This window comes from Petaurus breviceps, unplaced genomic scaffold, assembly GCF_028583685.1.
Source record: "Petaurus breviceps papuanus isolate PSGF00001 unplaced genomic scaffold, PetGlider_PUasm1.0 186, whole genome shotgun sequence".
In the NCBI taxonomy this organism is placed as follows: Eukaryota; Metazoa; Chordata; class Mammalia; order Diprotodontia; family Petauridae; genus Petaurus; species Petaurus breviceps.
The window spans coordinates 18,574,375-18,594,063 of NW_027185798.1; the positions used below are offsets into that span (position 1 = coordinate 18,574,375).

The window sequence follows — 19,689 nt, forward strand, 5'->3', positions numbered from 1 at the left end:
CTTGGCATGTCCTCTGTGATGGCTCAGCTTAGAGGGACCCCCTGAAGCAGGTGTGATTCTCACTCACTACTGTGGCAGTGGGGGGCTGGTCCCAAGTGGGCAGCATTAGTCCTGGGCCTCCATCAGGAGGATCCCACACCCATGGTAGTGGCACCCGTGACTATCTGCGCTTCTCTGCAGAGGGGAGAAGAAGAAGAAGCGGGATCGCCAGATTCAGAAGATCACCAATGCCATGCGGGCTTTTGCATTCACCAACCTCCTGCTGCTGGGGTTCGGAATCACCTGTCTCATTCACAATCTGCCTCTGCAGGTAGGGGGAGAAGTCTCCCAAGTGGAGATTCAACAGGGCAGAGGGGTTCTGGAACCACATTAGACCTCTCCCAGCATGGGGCTTCCCAGCTGCTACATGATGCAGCCACCCCTAAGGGGTCTGCCCAGGCTTTTGGATTTCAGGGCCCAGAAAGTCCCATCTGCCCTCCATGATATGGCCACGGAGGGCATGTGTGCAGCTTCTGCCATCCTATCCTTGTTCTGGTCCTGCTGCTGGGCTAGGGGGGCAGCAGGAGAGGCCTGGTCAGCTCCATTAGTGGGGTGGAATCTTTCTGGTTCTGCTCACATTGTGGTGTTCTGAGTTTGGCCCCTGGGGGCGGAAGGCACTGGACAGAATGTTCCCCTTCCTAGTTGAGACCTCTGCTCTGATGATAATTCATTCTTTAAAAATGATTATTGATATGCTTACATTTGTATCACCTTAATTTCCTAATCTGTCCTTTCCCTCCCCAAATCATCTCTTGTCATAAAAGATAAAGAGGAAGGAGAGAAAGCGCTTCAGGGCTGAGAACATTTCAGTCAGGGCTGGGGGTGGGGGATGCCGAGAAGCAGCGTCTAACCCTTGGGTTAATGGTTGTCCAGGCCCAGAGGGATCTGCTCAGCCAACAAGTGTCTGTTAAGTGCCTGCTTCATGCTAAGCCCCATGCTGGGCATGGAAGATACAGAGATAGAAGTTTAACAGGCCCTGCCCTCTAGGAGGGGAGACCACATGTGTACGTATAAACATACAGGGTGTCCCAAGCATCTTAGTGCAGGTTTGAGCAGGCTTAAGCCTGCACTAAGACCTTTGAGACATCCTGCTATGTACTGGATAGGAAATAAATACAAGGTAGGGAGGAGCTGCTGGCTTTGGGATCAGGAACAACATCCAGAGGCCGGGTTTGAGCTGAGCTCGGAAGGAAACTAGGAATTCTGAGGAGTGTGGAAGGGATGCATTGTGGGCATTGAGGGCACAGCCGGTGCAAAGGCCCAGAGTGGGAAGGCTGGATTTGTGCTTAGACTAGAGTGAGCGATGGGGAAGGAAATGGTTGGAATCTCAGGCTGTGAGGGGATTTCACTGGCAGGAGGGTCTGCTCTGAAGGAATAGGGAGCCCCTGCAGGTTATTGAGCAGAGTAGTGACACCATCAGACCCGGGCTTTAGGAAGATCGCTTTGGCTGCTGAATGGAGGATGGAGTGCTGTGGGGAGACTCCAAACAGAGGTTGTTGTGTGGGAGAGAAGGGAAAGGAAGTGAGGCCTGGTGGGTGGGTAGCAGAAGGGATGGTGTGAGGAGCCAGGGAGGCTGGTAAGGTGGCAGACCTGGGGGCCAGGAGAATGGCACTGCCCTCACCCTGCCTGAGAGAGCAAAGGTAGGAGACAGGAAGAGAAGGGTCTGGTTCATTATGGATAAACTCTCAAGTTTACTGAGTGGCAGGCAGAGCAAGGCAGGTGGGGCCAAGCCCCACATCCTGGGCCCTTGTGGCCATGGCCCTGAGCTCTCTGGTCCCCTCCGTGGTGCCCCATTGTCTTAGTAGTAACATTTGTCATCAGTGGGGTGTTACCTTCCAAAGTTCTTCAGGCTCTGATTTCCAAGGAGTAGGGCAGTAATGGCAGAAACTGTGTGTGTGTGTGTGTGTGTGTGTGTGTGTGTGTATTTGAATTTGGATTTGTTCGACATGACAAAGGGCAGACTGAGCTTGGCTCCTTCAGCACTCACATTCCTGGGAACATGTCCTGGCTGCTGGACTAGATAAGGACCTGCTGGCTGTGTGCAAAGAAAGCTTCAGAATGCTTAGCCTTCACAAACAAAGCTCTCGAATGGGAGAGGCCCCTGGGCAATTGTGAGCAGGAGCTGGCCAGCATACCAGACCAGTGTGGCCAGTGAGGCAGAGCAGGGCTGGGGGGTGGGCAGCCCCTGCCAGGGTCCCCCTGAGGCTGGGCACCTCCAGAGGGCCTAATTCCCACTCATTCCCTCCTGACTGATCCTCTGCAGTTCTCCCTGGGCTTTCACATCAGTGGTCTCTGCAGGTGTCTCAGGACGGACTGTGAGCTTCTTGAAGGCAGGACCTCTCCCTTTTGCCTGTGTATCCAAATGGTGCCTGCTGGAACATAGTAGGCGCTTAATGAAATGATTGATTTGATCCTCACAACACTCAGTTTAAAAGTAGCTCAGATATTTTATGTTTTACTTTATTTTATTTAATTGGAGGGGTATTCTAGGTGATTTCATCATTGTGGGCAACTCCCAGTATAGAAACACCCTCCACTGATGCAGATTGGCAGTTTAATTTGTAACAACCATGATGATTTGTTAACCAAGGCATCTGTTAGCACAGAGGGGAGTTTCCTGGGGTCACTTGGAGGTTAGGCAATTTCTCCCTTGGCCAGACAGCTAGAATGGGTCAGAGGCCACAGGGGCCACTCACCCCAACTGTTGCTTTGGTAGCCTCCTGAAAGCTCCCTGAGTCATCTGAGTTACAGAACCTGAATCCAGGCCTCTTCCTCTTATACCGGGAGAGGAGAGGGCCCTGGCTCTACTTGGGGTCTGTAGAACTCTTAGTTTGAGGGATAAGGACTTTTCTCCCAGAGAGCTGAGCAGATGCTGCTCCTAGTTGGAAGTAGGGGTCCCTACTGTTGCCCCAAACTCTATAGATGGCATAGAGGGGAGTCCTGGCTTTCCTTCCCATAGGTCCTCACACCCAGCCCATCCATCCAGGGTTTGGGCTATAGCAGACAGCGATTGTATCGCCATATGGTTGCAGGCCTGGAACCACACCTGGTCATTTATTCATTCATTAAGTATATATCAAACACCTACTGTGTGCTGCCCCCCTGTACTGGGTGGTGGAAATTCTAGCACAAACAAAATGGTTCCTGCCTTTAAGGAGCTTACATTCTGCTGGAGGGAAAACAACATGTGTGCAGATAAGTATTGTAAAATACCAAGTCGTTTGGGAAGGGCAGGCCTAGCAACACATACACAGGCAAAAGTAATTGGGGCAAGGGAGGGAAAACAACTGTGGGGATTAGGGAAGGCTGAGCTGAGGATCAGGAGGGAGCATATGCTGAGGCTGTCTCTGGGCACAGCCTGGGCAAAGGTGCATAAGGGGGAGATGGCATGTTGCATTCAGGGAGCCACAAGTGGGCCGTTTGGCGAGAATATAGATATTGTAAGCCTGCCTTGGGAAGATGATTTAAGTGCCAAACAGACGTCTGAGCTTCATGCTCAAGCCAACAAGGAGTGACCATCAGACCTGGGCTTTAGATGCTCCGGCAGCAGTATGAAGGGTGAATTGAAGGAGGAGGAGGCTGGAGGTTGGGGAGCCAGTTAGGAGACTGCCTGAATATCGTGGGCAGAAGGTGGCGAGGAACTGAAGTGGGGTGGGGGCAGATGCCAGAGGTAGTAAGGCAAAGAAAAGAATTCAGGAAACATCCTAGGTAGTGAATATGGGGGGACCAGAGGGAGGCCGTGATCTTTGAAAAAGGGGTAAGATGAGTTCTGGTTGGAGGTTTTGTGAAGGGGGGCACTTTTGCTGTTTGTTTCCCCCCAGTGTCTGGCCCATAGTAGGCCCTTCCTAAATGCTGCCTTATTGCTTGGACTCACCGTGTGTGAGATGCCTGGGGAATGTTCTGGTCCCACTGTCTGAGGAGAGCAGAGGGCCCAGACTGTTCATGGACACTCATCTCCTGCTTTTTCCGCAGATTCTTTCCTTCATCCTGCACACGATTGTTCGGGGTTTCATTCACTCTGCCGTTGGGGGTCTCTATGCTGCTGTGTAAGTTGGGCTTGCTGGGACTAAAGGGGTAAGGGGTCAGGGTGAAGTCAGAGTCCTTCAGGGCCAGCCTGTGATTCTTTCCAAATAGTTGGGCCTGGCTTCCTCTGAGATATGCTGGTTTTGCCCCAGGAAGGGGAGTGACTAGCAGTAAAATCGGTGGGAAAGGTGATTTGAAGGAGAGTTAGAGGCTCTTGAACCACAGGCCTGCAAAGGAGGTCATGACCTCTGTCTAGGGCCTGTGACTGTACCACATTCCGTGGCCACTGGCCTCGGGGCTGGCCCCAGAATGAGGAAGGGAAGGGGGGCTGCCTCCTGGGTGGGGAGGCCCGGAGGCCTTCCCCACAGCAGAACCTGGAGGAGTTTTAAAGGCTCAGCTTGGCTGCTACAGTGTGGATAATTGAATGCAGAATACATCCAGAAACCCTGTCCCAGGCTGCCCAGAGAGCTCGGCATCCTGGAGCCAGGAGCCATGTCAGGCCCCAGCTGGAATAGGCCCTGTAGCTCTCCAAGAAGTGACATCGTCCATTTGGAGCCCAGATCGTCCCCCACTCTGTGGCTCCTAGGATGTTATCTCCTCCCTGTGGGTTTCTGGCCTCTGGGGACTCAGTTTATCCTGTTCTCAGGATATGTATATGTGGGGTGTGTCTGGTGGGGTGTGTGTGTGTGTGTGTGTGTGTGTGTGTGGTGTGTATGTATGTGTGTACTATGTACAGAGGGATGGGTGGGGGGCGGTATGTGTATGAGATGGTGTGTATATGTGTATGTGGGTGTATGTATGATGTGAGGATGGTACATGTATGTAGTATGTGTTTATGTGCATGTGAGTTTGTATGTGTATGCTAGGGTAGGTGGGGTGTGAGTGTTTGTATGTGGATAATACGGGTGGATGGTGTGGGGGGATAGGTGGGTAGTGACAGGGGTGACAGAAATCTTGCCTTTCTCGAGGCTCTTTGGCCGGAGAGAAGGGTCCCCACCCCTCTGGGCCCGTGAGGCAGGCCTGAGCCCGGGGCTGCCTATCATGGCAGCCGAGCCTTGGTGAGGTGGCTGCTGCCGGGGGCTCAGCTCTGAGCCTGGCAGTATCACCGTAAGTCTGTGATTACACAAGCTTTCCTTGGCTGGGAACACTAGGCACAGCTCGAACACACTCCTCGGCTTGTTTTCCAGGATCCTTGGTGTTATGAAATCCTTTTCAGCAGGATCTGCCAGTCCCCAGAGTCCCCCACACAGACACACAGACACACACACCACCCCCCTCCCCCCACACACACATACACACTCCCTGCTTGGCCCCTGGGCTGGCTGTTTATGTCCCCAGGGACCAATGGCTCTGATGGGAATACACTGAGTCTGTGCTCGCACGTGCACACACACACTTTTACTTGCACACACAGACACCCCTCCCCCCCCAGAATCTACCCCCTAAAGTGGCCAGTTTAAGACCCAGAGGCCAGGCCTGGGAGGCTCAGCAGGACATGATGGGGGGAGGGTTGCTCTCTGGGGACCCTTCCCCATCCCTTCAAGGAGGAGAGGTCATTCCTTTGTCTGGTACCCAGTGTTCTCTCAGAGGCTCTGAGAAGGGGCCTGTGCATCTGATGGGATGGCTGCAGAACCTTTCCCTAAGAGTCCCCAAGCGGCCTGGGGGGTGGAGTGCTGGTCCGGGAGCCAGAGAATTCCAAGTTCAGATCCCACCCGAGGCACTTAGTAGCTGTGACCCTGTCTGCCTCAGTTTCCTCTCCTATAAAACAAGGCTGTTGAACTCTCTGGCTTTGAAGGCTCCTTGCAGCTCAGAATCGTGGCCAACAGCATTTCTGTTTGTTTTGGCAGGTACCCCTCAACCCAGTTTGGCAGCTTGACAGGCCTTCAGTCCCTGGTCAGTGCCCTCTTCGCTCTCTTGCAACAGCCTTTGTTCGTGGCAATGATGGGCCCCCTTCAGGGAGACCCATTCTGGGTAAGTGGAGGCTGGGGCAGACAGGGTCCCAGCCCATCCTTCTCCCGGTGGCCAGGTCGATGTGACATCAGCACTCTCTCTAGAGCTGATTTGGAAGGGGGGAGGCTAGCACTTTGAGACTCTGGGGGTGCCAAGGTGTCCTGCAGGGTGGTGCAGTGAATAGGGCACTGGCTTTGGAACAAGAGGACTGGAGATCGAATCCTGCCCCTGTTGCTTATTCCATGAGACTTTGGGCAAGTCATTGGTCTTCACCAAGCCTCCATTCCTTGTCCATAAAGATCGAGAGGTTCCAGCTCTGAAGCTGTAGCCGGATTCTTGAGCTTCCTGCTTTCTGCAGGGGCGTGCCAGAGCTAGTTCAGCATGCAGGCTTGGGACAGCCAGCTGTGAGCATTTACACGTTGGGATTTGGCAAGGCTTCATTTGTTTTGTGGATTTTCTCGACTTAAGAAAGTAGTGGAGAAGGTACAAAGAATGCAGATGAGATGTCTAAGGGCTGGCTCCTAGGCTTTTCTGGAGAGCCGGGTGTTAAACATTTACCAGCAGCCTTGGGCTAGAAGGAACCACAGAGGCCTCCAGCCCCAGGGTTCAGAACCATCTTGGTGCCGTTTGGTGAGGCCCATGGGCCCCTGCTCAAACTTTTCATTGCGTTTAATTAAATGCCTCAGACTGCAAAGGCAACCAGTTAGATTGAAATACAGCCCTCACAGGATTGAAAAGGATGAGTTCATAGACCTCAGGTTAGAAACCTATGCTAGGGCAGCTCCCTCATGTTGCAGATGAGGAAACAGTGCCTTGAGACCCAGTGACTTGACCAAGGTCACACATAGTAAACGTCAAAGGTGGGACTTGAATATGACTCTTCAGGTTTCAGAGTCCCAGAGTCCCTCTTGCTTGGCTGTGGAGCTCAGCTCTTTCTTCTGGGAGAGTGGCTTCCTTTCTTGGCTTCTTCCTTCCCTTCTCTCTGCCATCCAGTAGGGGATGGAAGAAAGGCTTGAGCAGCTTTGGGCCTGACCTAGGAAGGCCCTGGGTACCTGAGTCCCCCCTCCCATCTCCCCCATCCCCTCCTTTGGGAGACTCAGTCTCCCCCTCGTTCCTCCCCAGGTCAACATGGGCCTCCTCGGGGTGAGCCTGCTGGGCTTCTGCCTGCCTCTTTACCTGATCTTCTACCGGCGACAGCTGCAGAGGCAGCTGGACCAGAAGAGGGAGGACGAGAAGCTCTTCCTGAAGATCAATGGCACCCCCAATCAGGAGGCCTTCGTGTAGGCGGTGGCTGCTGTTGGCCCTCCCACGCTTCACTCCACGTGATCCTCCCCCACTTGGACCATGGCTGCCTTTGGCCCCCATCCCCCTGCCTCTGCCCCCGTCCACTCTGGCATTCTTGGGATTCTACATCAGAAGCTGTGTTTGCAGCTCAGGCTGTGGTCCCCCCCTTGAGGGCCCTCTGGCCCTCACCAGGAGCTGGGATGGGACGGGACAGATGCTGAGGGCCTGAGACAGCAGCGCCTGGTACTGGCCTGATTGCGGCCTCCTTGTTAGGGTGGGCCCACCTGGTCTTTCTGGTCAGAGCTGCTGAGGAGGCTGGTACTGCCCCCTGCCCTCCTCCCAGCTCCATCTCTGCTCCAGGAGGCCCAGTCTGGTGGCTCTCAGCTGTCTGTACAACAGACTGACCAGGACAGGCCTGTGGAGTTGGCCCCACACTCAGATGCCCCATAGGCCCCCTTGCCTGAGTTTTTCACCAAATTCGAGGAGGGGGCTGTACTCCCTGCCAGGGAGCCAGGCCAGCTGCTCTGTCTGCTACATGCCAGCACAGACTGTCTACCCACGACGTGGAGGTTTTCAACGCCTGTCCACTCCACTCAGACCCAGAGACACACGCCTCCTGGCCGGGCTGGCCATCACCCAAGAAAGCTGTCTGAGGAAGGAAGGACCCCCTTGTCATTGTTGGTGCTAACCCCCTTGTCATTCTTCCCTTGCCCCACCTTCCCACCCTGCAGAATCTCTGCTCTCCTGTGCATGTGGGACACCCGTCACCCGCATCTTGCTGTGTCCCTGCTGGCCAGGACAGAGGAGTGGCCTTGCTCTGAGACTGAGGCAAAGGTCAGGGGACCTGAGGCAAAGCCTCAGAGGGAGCCCTGACTAAGTCGTTACCAACCCTCTTCCTTAGAGGGCAGTTGGGTGGCGGTGGGGGCTCACTGGGAAGCCCTGGGCAGGGTCCATTTGCAGCTTGGATGGCGTTGTGGGGAGGGGAGGAGACTGAAGGGAGAGCTCCTGGTAGACTCCCAGATTCTTTGGGGGAGGGGGAAGAGGCGTGTGTTTGATTCGGATTTAGGCGAGTGTATGCCTGGGTGTGTGTGTTAAGGACCGGAGTCCCTGGGCTGGTCTGGGTGAGTGAGGGAGCCGCAGGGCCGCAGCGCCCCCTGGTGTTAGGCTTTCCAAAGTTGTCCCTGCCCTCTGTGGGCTGCAGGGGCCCCTCTCCTCCCTGCCTGTGGGGCTCTGGCCCAGGAAGTGGCCTCAGTGTGCTCGCCCACTGCACCCGTCAGTCGCTACCTGTTTTCAAAAGGATTGTTTCTTGAGGCGTCCTAGTAGGTCTAAAAGTGGTATGGGCTTGGGATTTTTTGTTTGTCTTATTTTAAAGTTTTCTCAAACTTTTTTTTATTATAAAGCAATAAATCCATCTTCCTTGTAGTTAAGGAAGTTTGTGTTTGCGTATGCCAGGGATGCTGGATGTGGAAGTTTGGGACTTTGGACAGAAAATTTGAGTTCTCAGATAGCTTGATTCCCTCCTGGATGACCGCAGATTCCTGTGTCCCCTCTACCTATTGGTGCTTGTCCAGAGTACCTGCCCAGCATAGCCCCAGCCCTGCCTTCCCACTCCACACCCCCGTTCCTGGCTGGGAGGGGCGGAGACCGGGTACAGATAGTGGCATCCTGACTACAGGCCCAAGCCTAGCCCAGCATGAACCGAAGCCAGTGGAGCGGGGTCAGACCAGGCCATCCAAGGCTCACTTTGGGCCCCCCATGCAAGCCTTGGGTCCCCTCAGGGGACCTGAGGTGAGGCCTCAGAGGGAGCCCTGACTAAGTCGTCACCAGCTCTCCAGGGAAATGGATCACTTAGGTTTCTCTTTCTTCCCCTGTGGGTTTCCATTGTTGATCAGAAATACTGGGGGTGACTCTGGAGTTAAATGCATCTTGGATCTGTGGTCTAGGCCTAGCAGCTGGAGAAACAGTGAGCTACAGCAGAAAGCAGCACCCACCCTGGTGGAGTCAAGAGCCACTCTCCTCTAAGCAACTGTATCACATCAGACAATCACTCACTTCTCTGGGCTGCATTCTTCTTTTTTTTTTTTTTCATCAATAGAAAAAGAGGTAGTTGGACTAGATAAATTCCAGACTCTCTTCTGGATGTCTGAGGGACTGCTACCTGTGGGAACAAGAATGCAAGTCTGGAATCAGGATGTGAAGGGCTGGGGAGGAAACCACGTTAGGACTTGAGGGACTTTGTTGTGGTTAAGTCGGGGGGGGGGGGAGGGGAGTAAAAAAAAGTAACCTAGGTGCATGTCAGAAAAATAGAGGGCCTCCCTAAGGGATTGTGTATTTAGAGAACCAGAAGGGAGCTTAGGAACTGGGAAGTCCATTGTGCTGTTGAGCAAACTGAGGAACAGAAGAGGTTTTAAGTGACTTGCCCAGGGTCAAACAGCTAGGAAGGATAGGAGATAAAATTTGAACTTGGGCCAGCCAGAGTTGCTTCCGACAAGTGAGAAGGTATTGCCCATCAGAAGGAAGGCACCTGTTTGTGGAGGAGAGACCATGATGCCGATATTCACCCACTTGCTCCAAGACCCAGCACAGACTAGTCACAGGCTTTGACGTGCTCAGGACTGTCCCCAAGAGCCACCTAACATCTTAGACTGTTACCAGAGACCTTTTTCCTTATGTCCTGGAAGTAATGTTGGATTTGGAGCTAGAGGAAGTGGGTTCAGATTCCAACTTTGCTATTTACTAATGTGAATGTCATTCGTTAAGTCACTTACCTGAGTCTCAGGATGTTTGTTTGTTTTTTTGTTCTTTGTCCCTAAAATTAGGGGTTAGACCAGATGGATTCTGGGGTCCCTTCTGGCTCTGGGTTTGATTCTGTGCTCACTTGTGTGACCATTAACATCTCACCATCCAACAATAGTCCAAACCGGTCAAAACTGCTGATATCTGGAGTCTGCTGGTGGTGACAGCTCGACATTGGTTCAAGAAGGAGAAGGGGTGGTCTCCCCTATAAACAGATTGAGATTGGGTTTATTTATATACCTCATGATTACTGCATATACCCTTCCCATTTTTCAAGGCAGTTCCATTTTTCTTTTAAAGGAAACTTTCTTCTGAATGAGGTTTTGCAAAAGGAAGAGCCTTGGTTAGGCTGTAGTTTTGATTTTTAGCTTGCGTAATATTGTCACGGAATTCCTAAGTTCCTGGGACCTTGTTGGTACCAAATGCCTGCGTATGCCTTATGTTTTGTTTGGGGGTTGGGCTTGGCATCTTATGGAATCTTTAAGGATTATTAGACTGAGGAGTCAGATGCAATCCTTGAAATGCTTCCCTGTTCTGCCAGTCCACTAACCCTATGCTAGCCTCATTTAAAAAAGAAAAAAAGTAAAACAACCCCAAACCCAGTGTTTTGTGGCTGCTTTTTAAAAATAAGCCTCTTTCATTTCCCGAGGATACCACATCCCTCAGTCAGATCCTACAGCTCAGCAGAACAAATCAACACATTGGCCATGTCATAAAATGTATGCTTGACTCTGCATCTGTAGGCCCTCACCTCTCTCCTTGCCAGACTCCTAGAAAGGGAGGTCCATGTGAGCCTTACACTTTGGTTTCCATGCCCATACCTGAAGCAGTCCTCTCCCAGATCACTTATGACCTTATCTCTATAGCCAAAGGCCTTCTTCCATCCTTATCCTTCTTGACCTCTGGCATTTTAGACTGTGAACACCACCCCTCCTTGATCAGCTTTCCATGGCACTACCTGTGTTCATGGTTCTCCCACTTCTCTGACCATTCCTTCCCCGATCTTTTTGCTAACTTCGCTCTTTCTGGGCCCTTAAGGGTGAATGTTTCTCAAGGTTCTGTCCTAGGCCCTCTTGTGTTACTATTTTCTCTCCCACTTGTGCCCCTACTGTGTTTGTGCAAGTGTTTTGGAGATTGATGGTCCCAAACTCCTCGGAGCTTTGCTCTGGTATTTCCAGTTCCCTTATGGATATCCCCACTTGGCTGGCTCACCAGCGCCTTAAACTTACATGTCCAAGGTCCACCTCATCCTCCTCCTTTGAAAAAACAACTCAATAACAAAACAAGTGTTTTAGAACCTTGAGTTAACCTTGACTCTTTTTTCTCCCCCCTCACAGCAAGTCATTCCTTCATTGCTGTTATTGTTCACCTCTAGTGAGTGTGTAGGGTCTGCTAAACCATTATTGTTGTCATTCAGTCATGGCTGACTCTTCACGACCCCATCTGGGGTTTTCTTGGCAAAGATACTGGAGTGGTTTGCCATTTCATTCTCCAGCTTATTTTACAGATAAGGAAACAGAAACAAATAGGGTGAAGTGACTTACCCAGGGTCATAAGCTAGTAAGTGTCTTAAGGCCACGTTTGAACTCGGGTCTTTCTAACTCCAGGCCTGGATCTCTATCCACAGCATTAATTGATACCACCACAGTATTTCTTGAATAAGGCCCTTCCAGTTCAAACTTTCCTTCCCCCCATCAGGCTTTCATTAGTCTTTCTTTCTTCAGTCTATCCCTTTTCCAATCCAAGCTCCACACCATTTCCCAAGGAACCTCTCCAATGCGCCATTATGACTTACTCCTCAGTAGAAGAAGCAGACTCTGGAATCTGAGGTCCTGGATTCAAATCCCATATAGTACCTGTATGACCTTGACCAAGTCAACCAACTTCTTTGGGCCTTAGTTTCCTGAGCTGGTTAGACTCAGTAGATTCTGAAGTCATTTCCAGATGCTGCTATTTGGAGAGAAGCATTGATGACTCCCTATTGTCTACCAAATAAAGTATAAACTGGTTCCAGCATTCAAAGCTCTCCACAATCTTAACTTGCACCTACTTAATTTTTTTTTCTTTTACATTTTTTTCTCAATTAAATGTGAAGACAATTTTTAACATTCATTTTTCAAAATTTCAAGTTCCAAATTCTTTCTCTCTCCTCACCCCTCCCTGAGACAGCAAGCAATTTGATACAGGTTATACATGTGCAGTCATGTAAAACATTTTCATATTAGTCATGTTGTGAAAGGAGGCATAGACCAGAAAAGAAAAACTTGAAAAAAAAGTGAAAAAAGTATGCTCTGATCTGCGTTCAGATTCAATCAGTATTTAGCCACATTGTGAAAGAAAATAGGTCAAAAAACAACCACCACCCAAGAAAAATAAAATGAAAAAAAAGGGGTTCAATCTATATTCAGACTCCATCATTTCTTTCTCTGGAGGTAGATGGCCTTTGTCACGATGAGTCCTTTTGAATTGTTTTACGTCACAAAGTCTGTCAAAATCAGTCATCGTACACTGTGGCTGTCGCTGTGGTTCTGCTCCCCTCACTCAGCATCAGTCCATATAAGTCTTTGCAGGTTTCTTTGAAGTTCACCTGCTTGTCATTTCTTATAGCACAATAGGATTCCATTCCATTCATATAGCACAACTTGTTCAGCCGTTCCCCAGTTGATGGGCAGCCCCTCAATTTCCAGTTCTGTGCCACCACAAAAGAGCTGCTATAAATATTTTTGTACACATACATCCTTTCCCTTTCCCTTTGATCTCTTTGAGGTACAGACCTAGGAGTGCTATTACTGGGTCAAAGGGTATGTGCAGTTTTCCAGCCCTTTGAGCCTTATCTCATAAGGGTTTCTACCTGCCAGGCCTTTCCCCATTCCCATCTTCCTCTCTCCCGTCTCTGCCCCGTTGTTCATACTAACCCCCATACCTGAACTGAACTACTGCCGCCCCTCCCCATACTTGTGTCCTTCCTTCAAGGCCCCACTGAGATGCTACTTGTCTCATGAGACATTCCCTGATGTCATCTTTCCTCACCCCACTCCCTTCCCTTTGCCTGCCTCATATTTCTAACTGACCTTTCTTTGCTTGGACCTGTCCGTTGTGCTTCTATTATCCCCCCTCCTCTTGTGGGTATTTATATAGCTGTCCTTCCCCGAATTCGATTAAGTTGTGTTTTCTGAGAGCAGAGTCTGTGTCCTCTCTCTCTGGGTATCCCTAGCATGGTGCCTTTCTGATGAGTAGGCACTTAACTTAATATTTGTGTACTGGTTTCAGCTGTATAGTGATAGAGACCATGGGTTCCTTGTATTAAAATTTAACTTAGAAACTTATTGCAGTTGTGACAGCTGCTACTTCTAGACAGCCTGAAGGATTACAGGCATTTACCTTTCCGTGGCCGGTGAGGTAGGTCCTATAAATATCATTATGCCCATTTTATAGATGTGCAAATAGAGGCTTAGAAGCTAAGTAACTTCACCAGCACTTAGCACCATCTGACACTTAGAATGAAGTTTAATAAGTGTGTATTGACTCAATCACTGACTGGCTGACCAGGCACAGAGTTCTGGAGTCTCCCTCAAGGTTAGGTGCTGCTGCTTTGATACTGAGGAGGGCATATGGGGTAGTGTGAGTTCTTTGTGGGCCCAGTGCCTGCCTGGCACTTAATGGGTAGGTGCTGGCTAAATGCTTATTGATTGATTTAAAAAATAATGATAGGAACCCAGCAGAGAACCATTAGTGTTTGAACTGGAGTTAGGCCAGGGGCAAAGACTGTTGGGGGCCTTTGGGAGCTGCATCAGAGAGGAGGCACTGAGGGGGCTAAGCTTCAGGCAAGCAGACAGCTGGGGTGGGGGGATCAGGCCTTCCCGGAGGAGTGCAGGGAGCCTTTCAGAAGGTGGCAAAAGTGGCTTCCACTTAAGAGGAATTTTGAATAAACAAATTTAAAAAGGATCCAGGAGGGAGAATGCTAATGTGCAGTTTTAGACAAACCCACCTGCTTCTTTTTTTTCTTTCCCCTGACCTTCTGAAGGAACCAGGTCCAGCTCGGCACTGATCCTTCAGGCTGGACAGTCTGTAGTGAGCTCCTCTTGGGGGTCTTCACAGAGCTTCTATGTGTGGTAACAACTTCGCCCGTCTCCCCCCAACAGCCCTTGAAGTCAGGTCCTAGTTCCCCTGTCCCTCCCCAGGGCAGTTCAGATCAACAGAGAAAGAGTGGATATCTCCCAGGGCCTCCCTTCCCTTTTCTCTGAGGCCCAAGGTCAAGGCTTCTGGAACAGGAAGCTGTAGCAGCCTCAGGAAGGATGTAACCAGGACAGGGAGTGGAGTCCCTGTGATTCCTATTCCTGTTTGTCAGTGATTTGGGTTGTACCCACCCCACCCCGCACCCTGTAGGGCTATTACACTGTGATTAGGGGCTCTTCCTCCTAGGTGGGGTACCTTGCCAGGCCTGGCCTCGATCTGGAGGCAGAAGGAAGGTTTGTGAAGATGGGAGGGGCCGGAGGGAACATCGACCTTCCTAGTCATCTGGGAGCTGGGAGGGATTGTAATTCTGAAGAGAGTGTGCGGTCAGTGTCCTAGAGAGGCTGGGGGATGCTGCAGGAAAGAGGCCCTGTCCTGCTGGCCCCATCATCAGGTTTCTCTGGAAGAGAAAAAAAGAAGCAGGTGCACATTGACTTTCTCCATCCTGGTTACTTTTTTTTTTTTAATAAAGCAATTGGGATTAAGTAACTTGCTCAAGGTTATATGGCCAGTTATTTCTGGGTGTGGTGCTGAGTATCTGAGCCCGGATTTGATCCCCAGGTCATCCCGACACGGGAGCCAGTGCTCTTACTCACTGAGCCACCTGGCTGCCCCTAAGCAATTGGGGTTAAGTAACTTGCTCAAGGTTACACGGCCAGGTGTTTCTGGGTGGGTGCTAAGTGTCTGAGCCCGGATTGGATCCCCAGGTCATCCTGACACTGGAGCCGGTGCTCTTACTTGCTGTGCTACCTGGCCGCCCCTGTCCTGGTTACTTTTAAATTTGTTAAGCTGTGAGGCATGACGCTGGACCCCTACCTGTAATAATTGGAGGGAATACATAGCACCTTAAAGTTTACAAAGTGCTGTCCATTTGGGGACCTGAAGAGGGGCCTCCCCGCACCCAGGCAGGTCAGCACCTCTTCTGAGTTCTCCAGTGTTAGCAAATCACCAGGGCCCACTGAGACATCAGGTGACCCACCCAAGGTAGCTGGTCACTCGTGTCAAAAGATGGGACCAGGAGCCAGGTCTTTTGGGTTCTGAGGCCATCTCTTTATCCCCCCAGCTTCGAATTTCTCTCTTAGGAGCCTCAGCAACAACCCAGTGAGATTATCCAAGCATGATCTCCATGTTGCAGAAGAGGAGATGGTGGTTTAGGGTTTCTCCCATGATCGCTCAGCTAGTGCCCCAGGGGGGATTTGAACCCTGATCCCAACTGCCTCTCTCCACAGAACCCCACTTCCCCCTCAAGCCTTCTCATTTATAGTGGCCTCCTCCTTGGCCCCACTGTGATCAGGGGAGTCTTGCTTTTCTGCTCAGTGTCAGGGATGTTGTCAGAACCTTTAAACGGTGGTAAAATAGTTCCAGGTCTTTTTGAAATGATTGCCTCCCCTTTCCTTTCCCTCTTCCTCCCTGTCTCCCTCTTTCCAGCACTAGCATGATCAAAAACTCTATGATTTATTGAGAAGCAATACAGTATGGTCCAAAGAGCTGTGAATTTGGAATGGAGGGAGTCCTTGGTTTTAATTTCTATTTTTGACATGAGTTGTTGGCCAAAAATCATTTATTGAGCACCCACTTAATGTTGTGCTGAGTGGGGGGGGGTGCAAAGGAAGGCATAAGGCAGGCCCTGCTCTCCAGGACTAACCAGTGGGGGAGATCAAGTGCAAACAATTATGTCCAAACAAGCTACAGTGGGGGAGAAGGAGGAAATGGTGAGCTGAGGGAAGGCCCTGGAATGAAGAGGGCTGGGGGAAGGATTCCCGGTAGAAGGTGGGGTTTGAGAAGCTGGGGAATTATGTGGGCAGAGATGAGGAAGGGGGGAATTCCCCCAGTGGGGAACAGCCAGAGAAAATGCCTGGAGCTCTCCCTGGGTGGGTTACTTAGCTTCTAAACCTCCCTATCCTAATCTGTAATAGCATTGCCTCTAGGACTGGCTGTACAGGGTGTTGTGAAATCTTGTATGTGAAGCACTTTGCAGACTTTCGGGTGTTATTATGTATTACGCTTCTAGTGGCAAGGATTCTGAAGAGGGCCCCAGCTCCTGCCCTCCCGCAGCAGGCACTTCAGTCAGGACAGATGCCTGGCAGGGAAGCAGTGACTTTGGGTCTTCGTCCCAGGGCATTCTTGGGGCATTTAGACAGTGACTTAGATCTCCCTCCCCCCTTAGTAGAGTCTTCAGGAATAACTGTGGCCACAATGTCCTCATTGAGTGGCTAATGGTTTGGTGATGAACCCCTCTGGGCTCAAGCCTACTCTGCTGACCTTGGGCACATGCTCACCCCATCTAGCACTGGGCCTTCTTTCCGGCCTAGTAGAACTGGCAAGGGTCAGGGCTGTACCGGCATAGCCTTGGCTTGCCCTGGGTCTCTCTGCCATAATGAGAGAAGGACCTGGGGAAGCATGAGAACAAGAAAATGGGAATCATGGAAACGCAGAAAGAACTCACATCTGCAAGTCATGATAGGAGGCAGTGGAGAGCAAGGGCAGATGTGTGGCAGGTAGAAATGGGGGAGCCAGTTGCCCCCAAAGAGGAGAATGTCAGCTCTTCTTGGAGAGACCAGCAAGGGCATGGGGAGAGATGGGATGCCAGGAGCTGTCTGGTTGGTCTCATTCCGTGTGTGTACCATCTATGTGTGAGCATGTGTGTGTGTCCACATGTGTGTCCTTGCATGTGTGTGTGCATGTGCACATGTGTGTGTCCTCGTGTGTGCTTTAGGATAAGAGCTGAACTCCACAAACGTCCTGTTTAACTTCTTCAGATGGACAGGTTGGTGAGCAGGGAAGGCTGGGCCCTAGAAGATGGAAGTGTGCTGGTATAGGGCAGGAGGACTTTGCCAGCAGTAGTCTAAGGAGGCAGGTTTGGACTGGGCTGAGGTTCTGCCCACTGGGTCTCTGGAAGGCCAGCATTGCCCTCAGCCCCGAGGGACACATAATTCTGGGCTGATTCCTAGAAACTGAACCCTGGGAGTAGGTGGCAGCTCTCCTGCCGAGAAGCTTGTCAAAACCCGCTGCTGCTCTCCCCAGGTACACAGCCTGAGTCAGCTTCCCTGTGGCTTGTGGCTCTGTCTCCCCAAGGCATGCTGACACCCCACCCTCACCACTCGGCTAAATAATTGTCACCAATAAATCTGCCTCCGTGGCCTCTGGGACTAGTGTCTGCCTCTGTGTGGTACCTCTTGTGGCCAAACGGCTTGTCAGCGCCATGAATCATGTGGCTCAGACTGGGCTGCTCTCCGCTCCCCACCTCCCGGCTCTTCCCGGGGCCATATGGGCCTCATCTCCAACCCAAGAGGTGCTTCAGAAAGCCGGGAGGAGAGACCTGATTCCATAAGTAAATCCCTTCCCCAAAAGTCACAATCCCAACTCTGGTATCCTCTGACCAAAGCCAGGCCATCCCCAAATGGGGGATGGGTGGGGGAAGACCACCCACCTCTCTTTTCTGCCTTAAGGTCTTGTTGCCTTTGGGATAGATCAGGGGTTCTTAACCTGGGGCTCACCCCCTCCAAGAGATCCCAGGATGAATTTCAGGGGGATTTATGAGATGGGTTGGGAAAAAATGCTTTCTTTTCCCGAACTTTTGGTTTTTGTAATCATGTATTTAGGTGACATGGTAGAAAGAGTGCCAGACCTGGAGTCAGGAAGACGAGTCTTCCTGAGTTCATATCCAGCCTCAGACTCTTTAGAGTTGGATGACTCTGGGCAAGTCACTTTACCCTGTTTGCCTCAGTTTCCTCATCTGTCAAGTGAGCTGGAGAAGGGAATGACCAACCACTCCAGTATCTCTGCCAAGAAAACCCCAGATGGGGTCACAGAGTCAGACATGGCTAAAAAATGACTCAACAACATGATTCTGAGAGGGGGTCCACAGGCTTCACCAGGCTGCCAAGGTGGGGCTGGAGGGGAGCATGGCACACAAAAAGTTAAGGATCCCTGATTTAGATATTCCAAGAATACACAGGAATGCTGCTGACACAGACAATCTCCTTGTAATATAGAGGCCCCTGAAACGCAGGGACTTGCCCAGGGTCATTTAAGCGTTAGCAGTGGGCCTGGAACCCAGATCTCCTTGCCACCCAGTCCAGTGCTCTATCCACCAGTCCACACTGCTTCATACCTCTTGGAAGATAGGCTTTGATGATAGCCGCCCTTTGGGTGGCCCTTTCTAGCTTTACAGTACCTGCTCTCCTTTGATCCTCCCAACCCTGTGAAGTAGGCACTCAAGGTGTAATTACCTCTCTTTAGTAGATTAGAGAAGGGGACATGGGAGGGGGCTGTGGTAGGAAGAACCCTGGGCCCAAGTCAGAGGCCTGGGCATGAATCCCTCCCCACCTGCCTGCTGCCTGTGTGACCTTGGGCCCATCCCAGCCTCGCTGGGATCTTGCTTTTTTCATCTGTAAAATGAGAGCTTTGGGCTGCTCACGTCCCTTTGGGCCTTTACGACTGTTGCCATGTCTTGGTCCTGATCACACAATTCGGGAAGATCCGCAGTAGAATTCATGCCTGGGTCTCTCAGTTCCAAAGGCAGCAGTGTTGGTCATACCACATTGCCCCTCAAAGGTGGGTAAGATTCCTCCCCCACGCCTTCCTTAATAGGACATTTTGGAAGCCTAGAAAGCTTCCTAGGCCAAAAGAATGGATTTTTAATAGACTTAAGACAGCATCACAGAAATATTTCTAAGCAGAAGGACCTCAGTTTCCTTATTTGTCAAAATGAGGGGATTGGACTAGATCCAATCTGATCCAACAAACATTCATTAAATGCCTACCACCTGCTAGGCGTTGTGCTGTCTGCTGAAGGTACCCCTCCCCAATGCACATGTAAATGGATAAATAGAGAAGGGATCATTTGAGGAGGTGAGGTGTTGGCAGCTAAGTGATGCTGTAGGGCCTAGAGTCAGGAAGACTCCTCTTCCCGAGTTCAAATCAGGCCTCAGACTGATTAGGAGCCATGTGACCCTGGGCAAGTCACTTCACCCTGTTTGCTTCAGTTTCCTCATCTGTAAAATGAGCTGGAGAAGGAAATGGCACACCACCCCAGGATCTCTGCCAAGAAAACCCCAAATGGGGTCACCAACAATGGGGCATGACTGAAAGGATGGAACAATAACAAACATTGACTGGATTTTGAAAGAGACTCAGCTTTCCCAAAGGTAGAAGAGTGTAAGTGAATTGCAGGCAAGGGAAAGCACCTGCCCTGAAGGGGAAGGATAGGGGACAGAGACAGAGTCAGGAGGGGGGAGAGAGAGAGAAAGAGAGGGAGAGAGAGGGGAGAGACAGAGACAGAGGAGGGGGAGAGAGAGAGGAGAGAGAGACAGACAGGGGGAGAGAGAGAAAGAGAGGGTAGAGACAGAGAGGATGGGGGAG

The 19,689-nt window shown here is 51.0% G+C and overlaps 1 protein-coding gene and 1 long non-coding RNA gene across 4 annotated transcripts in view; one reads left to right on the plus strand and one right to left on the minus strand.

The window, feature by feature from the left end:
• SLC43A2 (solute carrier family 43 member 2) overlaps nt 1–17,474 on the plus strand; it is a 58,680-nt gene extending 41,206 nt beyond the window's left edge. For all 3 annotated transcript variants that reach the window (XM_069089678.1, XM_069089676.1, XM_069089679.1), the window contains exons 11-14: nt 181–310; nt 4,012–4,085; nt 5,910–6,033; nt 7,135–17,474. In XM_069089678.1, coding sequence (XP_068945779.1) covers nt 181–310; nt 4,012–4,085; nt 5,910–6,033; nt 7,135–7,296 — 490 coding nt within the window. In that variant the 3' untranslated portion in view covers nt 7,297–17,474. The remainder of the gene's footprint in view (nt 1–180; nt 311–4,011; nt 4,086–5,909; nt 6,034–7,134) is intronic.
• The window catches only part of LOC138162481 (uncharacterized), a 17,740-nt gene continuing 12,684 nt past the window's right edge, over nt 14,634–19,689 (minus strand). The window contains exon 2 of the long non-coding RNA XR_011168648.1: nt 14,634–14,725. This is a non-coding gene — a long non-coding RNA (uncharacterized lncRNA). The remainder of the gene's footprint in view (nt 14,726–19,689) is intronic.